This window comes from Miscanthus floridulus, chromosome 8 (genome assembly GCF_019320115.1).
Source record: "Miscanthus floridulus cultivar M001 chromosome 8, ASM1932011v1, whole genome shotgun sequence".
Lineage (NCBI taxonomy): Eukaryota > Viridiplantae > Streptophyta > Magnoliopsida > Poales > Poaceae > Miscanthus > Miscanthus floridulus.
The window spans coordinates 191,870,648-191,877,290 of NC_089587.1; the positions used below are offsets into that span (position 1 = coordinate 191,870,648).

The 6,643-nt window shown below is 44.2% G+C and overlaps 1 protein-coding gene across 1 annotated transcript; it reads right to left on the bottom strand.

The window, feature by feature from the left end:
* Positions 1–1,182: 1,182 nt before the first annotated feature.
* On the bottom strand, positions 1,183–2,001 carry LOC136470401 (uncharacterized). Its single transcript, XM_066468259.1, has one exon. The coding sequence runs from the start codon at positions 1,999–2,001 to the stop codon at positions 1,183–1,185; it is 819 nt and encodes a 272-aa protein (XP_066324356.1).
* Positions 2,002–6,643: the final 4,642 nt, after the last annotated feature.

Genomic DNA, 6,643 nt, shown 5'->3' on the forward strand with positions numbered 1-6,643 from the left:
CCACCACCATTTATATGATTATTAAAAAAACTTATGCAAGGCTCTAAACCTCTCTCTTTTTAGAAAGAGATATGAAGTAGAACTGCATATTTTTACACTGAGAAGAAGAAATAGTTTACGGTTTACACAGTTTACATACAACGCACTCACGCTTGAGAATGACGATGTAAACATATTATTATACATGAGTTTATTGTACGGCTATATTGGAGGGCCCAATGCATGCAAAAACCACGCGTAGTAACGGTTTCACATGTCCGGCTGTCCCCCTACCTTATACGAGAAGATGATCTATCTAGACAATATCAAACGTGACATGCTGCGGGAGTACTGTACTGATGGTGGTTCTAGCAATTTGTTTAGCTTCCTCGACGGGTGGTTCACCGCCTCCATATCGCCGGTAATTAATTATATGGTGGATATTGACCAATTTCTACTCTAAGAACCTCCAGTGCATCCGCATTTTCAATGATATGGAGAAGAAATTCGAGTTGCCCTCTTGTTGCTTTGAATCCTGAGATCCATACGTTCTTCAAATGATTATATTTGCATTTACATTGCCCAAAGGTCTTTTCGGCTTGGACCCCCTTGTGCAAACCATAGATTGAAGCCAGCAAACTGCAAAAAGAGTAAATCATGAACAAATTAAGACAAGAAGATGGAGATGGGTGCGCTTACCTTGCTGTGGGTGCATATAGATAGACTTGGTGAAATTTTAGCTATATACATAATATAATCACTATTTTTTTAAATTTTTGTGAGGAGTGCATTTGAACCCCTAGTTATATATGGAACAGCTTCGCCCCCTAGCTGGGTATCAGTAGTAATAATAAGAGGACGAATAATACGTAACACTTGAATGAATTGAAAAATTACGAAACATTGAAAAATATATATAATGTACTAACATGGATGGGACTTACATGGACCTCCAGCTTTACAATAAACGGTGCGGCTCTCAGGAATGAAACCGATGAATAAAGAAGCTTGTCAACCTCGTAGTGGAAATATCCAATTAGCAACTGTAAATGCCGGAGATTGGAAAATCTTTTTAACGGGCGATCCCACCACCATTGCTTCTGAGAGAGTGAGAATTGAAACACAGAAAATTAATTAATTGTTTGAAGCTAGGTTATTACATTATTATTGATTGTGATTTGAAATAAAACATGAATGAAATAGTTAGGAACAGTACGGCACCTCTAGATATTTCAAACCAAGCCTCAAATCGGAGGTGAGGCTCTGCACGCTTGGAATACTATTGACAAGGGATATGAGCGCATGCTCAAAAACCGCCTTGAGCAAGTCAAGATTTGCACTTTGCAGGTTCAACGAATGGACAAGACGGATGTCTATCTTGGTGACGAGGCCGCATTCAACATTGAGGTAGAGCAGACTGGGCAGTGGAGTCGCCAGCGTGAGTTGATCGTCGACGACGCATCTGTCTATGTGAAGCCACTGGATCTTGCTGGCGCAACGGGACAGCAGGTGCTCAAGATCCTCCCTGGCCATATGCAGCACCTCCAGACGAAGCTTCCTCAGATTCGGGAAGCCTTTGAACTGCGACGGTGGTCTGAAAGATACAAAGCTAAGGTGCAGCTGCTGCAGGCTGCTTCCCCAGTTGTTGTCTGAAACTGAAAGCAGCTGCCGGAAAGGAAACACGTACAGATCCTGCTTTCGGGGTAGACAAGATCCATCGTGCTCCCACCAGGTTTCGGGCTTGAGATCCAGGGATAGGTTCTTGGTCCGCGACGACGAGACGGCAAATTCCACCCACATGTGGATGTGATGAGCTAGCAGACCGTGGGCGCCGCCGACGAAATCGGTTCTGACCTCAAGCGTTTCCACGACGGCGCAGCGGCTACGGTGCTTCTGCAAGACGCCGTTGACGTGAGGGATGAATCTCGCCACCTGGGTGGTTTCGCTCAGCTCGTACCTCTCGCATTTGCATATCGACACAGCATCGAAGGTTAGCCTGGGGCACGCTGACCACAGACGCATGCATCGCCTCCGCTCGCTTGACAGGACGCTACTTCTTGCAATTTCTTTTGCCGGCAGCTTTCGACACGGTCGTGTACAAAATGTCCTGCATGCATGCAAGTTTTTTTCTCTCTCTCTCATTAGTACATACATATATTCAGTTGATTGAATATGAAATAATAGTGTGTATATACAATACCGGTGGAAGATCGGTGAATCGAAGGCCTGTTGCTGGGTTGTTGTTGTGTTGGGTCACCTCGTCGTCGACTGACAATGCTGCTGCGTCGGGGGACGAGGAGAGCCGGCGGCGGGGAGGAGGAAACCACCACATCCACATGTTGGCAAGCGCCGAGAGCACACCCCGAAACATGATCCGTATTATTTTCTAATCCAATCAATCAAAAAGGAAACAACGGCATGTATTTATATATATACAGACATCTCATGATCGGTTTCTGGGTCCTGGCCTGGGAACAGGAACCAACGACCACCGTTTCGGATACAGTACAGCAGGGGTCGTATCGTATTGTATTCTGCTGCGGTCGCGCCACCTTGCCCGACTCGACTCGCCCGCTGGGGCGGAAGCGTGGACAGAGGACGACGGGTTGCGGGGCTCGAATTTTTTACTTTTTAGTATTTTTTCGAAAGTTTCTCACAAATAGATCCCTGCAGAAAAGATTTCAGAATCTGGATTCTTAACTCGGCGCCATCGATGCTAGCGCTGGCGCCGAGATCCTGAGCTCGAAGCGACGTGGAAGGTGACATAGCAGGAAGCTCGGCGCCAGTCACCCTGGCGCCGAGCTCGGCGCCAGGGCGACTGACGCCGAGCCTTTATTTTAACCCCGCCCTAACTTTCCTGTCCGAGCGTTCTTCCTCTTCTTTCTCCTCCCTCTCGGGTTTTTTCTCTCCTCACTTCACCCTACCTCACGAATCGGCATATTGGACCTTAGAAACTTTGATTTGATCCATAGATCTTCGAGAGCAAGGTATCATCGTTCCCCTCCTAGTTTTTTTTCGCATCGATTCGGTATATATTAGTCGGATTTTTGAACTTAAGAATCGTCATTACTTAGGGTTTCATTCTATCCCTCAATATATGTATTATACAACCGTAGGATGATGCCAAGGCGTGGAAAAGCTAGTAAACCTAGGCACATGTAGTTATGTTATGGGTTCATTGTTGTGCATCAAATGGAAAACCCTAGGTTTAGGGTTTAATGTTAATTGCTTTCGGTTCTTAGAACGAAATTGGTTGTATTGTAGTTATGGTTCGCATTGACATTTATTTGTGATGTTTTGATTTTTGTTTGTTAAATTATATCCATTTTCTTAGATGCAAGAAATGTTTCAGGAGGAGTTTTGGCGAAAACGGGGTCGTCCTCGAGAATTATACCCCGACGTGTCTAGCAAAGATGCCCCTGTCCCTCCTGACCTCCCTGTCCCTAACTGTGACTGTGGTTTCCCGGCCCTTGTTTTTCAATCGAAACATCCGGACACAGCAGCGCATTGCTTCTACACATGCAGTCGTTTTAATGTAAGAAATTGTTTTCACTATCCTTTTTCTTTATTTGTGTAAGTATGCTACTAATATTTTGTTGGAATCTCATTGTGTAGGACCATGAGAGGTCCTTTTTCTTTCAGTGGATCGACGATGCAGACAAGTTTGATCCTAGGTACCTCCTTTTCGACGATTGGTTTAGAGGGAGACATCCACGTGAGCACTTCAAGCGGTGGGCTCCACCCCCCTAACCCTCCACCAATGATGGCTAAGGAGAAGCACCTAGCCGCAGTTAGACGACTCGAGAAACCTCCTCTGTGCGATTGTGGAGATCGAGCTGTGATAAATCCTGAGAATACGTTGGAGTTTATGTGTCCAAACAAGCATGAAGTAAGTGCAAAATGTATGTGTTGAAATATCGAGCTATATGTGTTCATGTACTAATGTCTACTTATTTAGGTGTTTTCAATGGCGAAGTGTCGTTTCAAGGAGTGGTTGTATGGTCCTAAGAACCAATGGCCAGAAGAACCACGAAAGGTTAAGGAAAAGAAGAAAGAAAGGGTAATTTACAAAGCACCTCCTGTCATGTGCGAATGTGGTGTTCAATCCAACTATGGCCTAGTCCCTTCGGAGCTTGGAATATGCCATTATTGCGGCCATATGGTTGAGTACGATGAGGTTGGTTATTTTTGTGGTAAACATGAAATCGTATTTTGTTTCTTTTGCTAAGACATATATGATATAATTTTTCATTTGAACAGAGCACTAGGAAATGCAGGTGGGAATGTTATGATGGTTAAGCTAAGTTCTTGGATGAACTGAAGAAGAGGTAAGTAATTGCATGGAAGAGGGAATATGGACCTAACTATGTCAACCTATTCGTTAAACATCACAAAGAAAAGATGCGTGAGTTTGCTAGACAATGTGGTATTTGTAACCCGATCGATATTGGGCTTAACAAATGGGGATTGGAGAGACGGATGACGTTAGAGGAGGAGAGGGCAAGGAATGAGGAAAGGGAGGAGACAAGAGTACAGATGCAAGTCTTGAACGAGCATGTTGTTGCATTATGTGCCAGTGAGTGCTTGAAAGCCTTTTATTTCGTTGCCTAATTTTAAATGTAATATAATCACATTGCTAACTGATTGCATTTTATACATGAAGGGATTGGTTGCAGTCAGGAACATGCCACAGAGGTGGCTCATGCAAGGTATGAGGAGAAGAAGTTAGATGAGCATAGATCGTTAGTTGGTCGCACCGTTCAATCACCGATTGTGTTGTCTGATGAGGAGGACGAGGATGAGGACGACATTGGCAGACTGAGTGAGCTCATTACTCTAGCAGAGGCATGCTTGCAGGCGCAGGAGACTGAGGACGATACTGGCAGACTAAGCGAGCTCATCGCTCTAGCTGAGGTGGGGTTGCAGGCGGAGGGGGCTGAGGAAGACACTGGTAGACTGAGTGAGCTCATCGGTCTAACAGAGGTGGGCTTCTAGGCGGAGGAGGATGACGAATCGTTCTTCACTTAGGCTGCAGCGGACACAGATGAATCGGAGGCCGCTTATTACAGGCGATAGGTAGATCAGAGCAACACATGTGAGCCTAGCCACAACAACAGGGTTGTGGTAGAGGACTGGTATTTGGATGATAAGTTGCTTACTCAGTATGTTTCAGACTGAGGATTTGAATGTGCATTTGCCCCCTATGTCTACTGTCGGCACGTACTTCTAGTATTATTATGTTGTTTAATGTGGCATAGTATTGAACTTTTCATTATGTGGGTGTTTTCATTATTTATGGTCTTAATAGTCCGCTTAATATTACGGACGTATTGAAATGTGAACACGTGATGCAAATAAAACCTAATGACGTATGGCATTATATAATTCAGCACACAAAACACATGAAATTGCATATGAGAATATGTACCGAACTAGGGTACAGAGTTTCCTTCGACTAAACCTAACATGCCTTAGGTAATTAAACCAAACAACAAACACATAGATGTGGCATATGAATAAGATAAAGTCGTCCTAGTAGTGTGGCCACATAGCAAATTGTGTTGCACCTTCTCTATAGTAGCCTCCCATTGTTGTTGTTGGTGGTGGCGGGGGTGATGGGGGAGGCCCCTTGTTCTTGTGGTTAGGGCAGGTGCAATATAGATCATTGCAGAGTGCCTCCTATGAATCGGCACCATTGTTGTTGTCGTCCTGTCCGTTGTCCTTGTAACCGCTACTAACTTCCCTTTCTAGATCGAAGATACGGTCCTGCAGGTAGTAGATGTACTCCGCATGCGGATAAATAGGTCGAGGATCGACCCACCTAGTGAACCCACAGTTTTCTTCGGCCAAGGAAGACTACAATAGGTATGTCGTGTAAGTTATATAGAAGAGGAACATATTGAAGAAACATATAGTAATAGCAATTACCCATGCTCGCGGGCATTTGAAGAAATAACGACCTCCATCTATTCCCTTGGTGAACATCTACACTAGGTAGTCCTCACCATGCATGCATTTTGGCCACTCTTCTTTCCTTTCATCTTATCCTCTCAGTGGTGTCTCTTTAGGGAAATCACTTTTGCTCTCAACTGGGAACCTCTCATAAAGAGCTTCCTCAAAGAAATCGGGACCAAGAGGACCCTCCCACCTAATGGTAGTTCCCTTCCCCTTTCCTCTCCCTCTGGACGACTCTCCAGACATTGGTACTGCAATGAAAGAAAATGCTGAGGAGTCTTCTTCTTTCTTGTTGTGTGTGTGAATAAGAGGGAGTGAGGGGTTATTTATAGGTTGAGAGGAGGAATGGAGGCCTCTCAATGTGCCATGTCAGCGATCCATGTGCCTCTTCACCTCAGCCCTTGGATCAAATAGTCATAAGATAGATGGTGGAGATATAGTGGAGTTGTGCTTCCTTGCATGCCAGTACTATGTCAGTGAAGTGATAAATCGCTGTTGTCCTTATATTTGAAAAGTCTATTTTTATTGTCTGAAAAGTCTAGATTCGTTTACTGTTGCTTGGTAACCCTAGATTTATTTATAAAGCGTATGTATGATACGTTTGGATTATACACGTTCTAATAAATTTACATTTAATCATCCACAGTTACAAAAAATTCATAGTTCTAAAAAATTCGCAAGAGTTTCCCTTATTTTAGGAGCATCCACA

Excerpts from the sequence above, each read along its gene's own strand:
- LOC136470401 (XM_066468259.1), bottom strand. The coding sequence starts at position 2,001 with ATGCGTCTGTGGTCAGCGTGCCCCAGGCTAACCTTCGATGCTGTGTCG.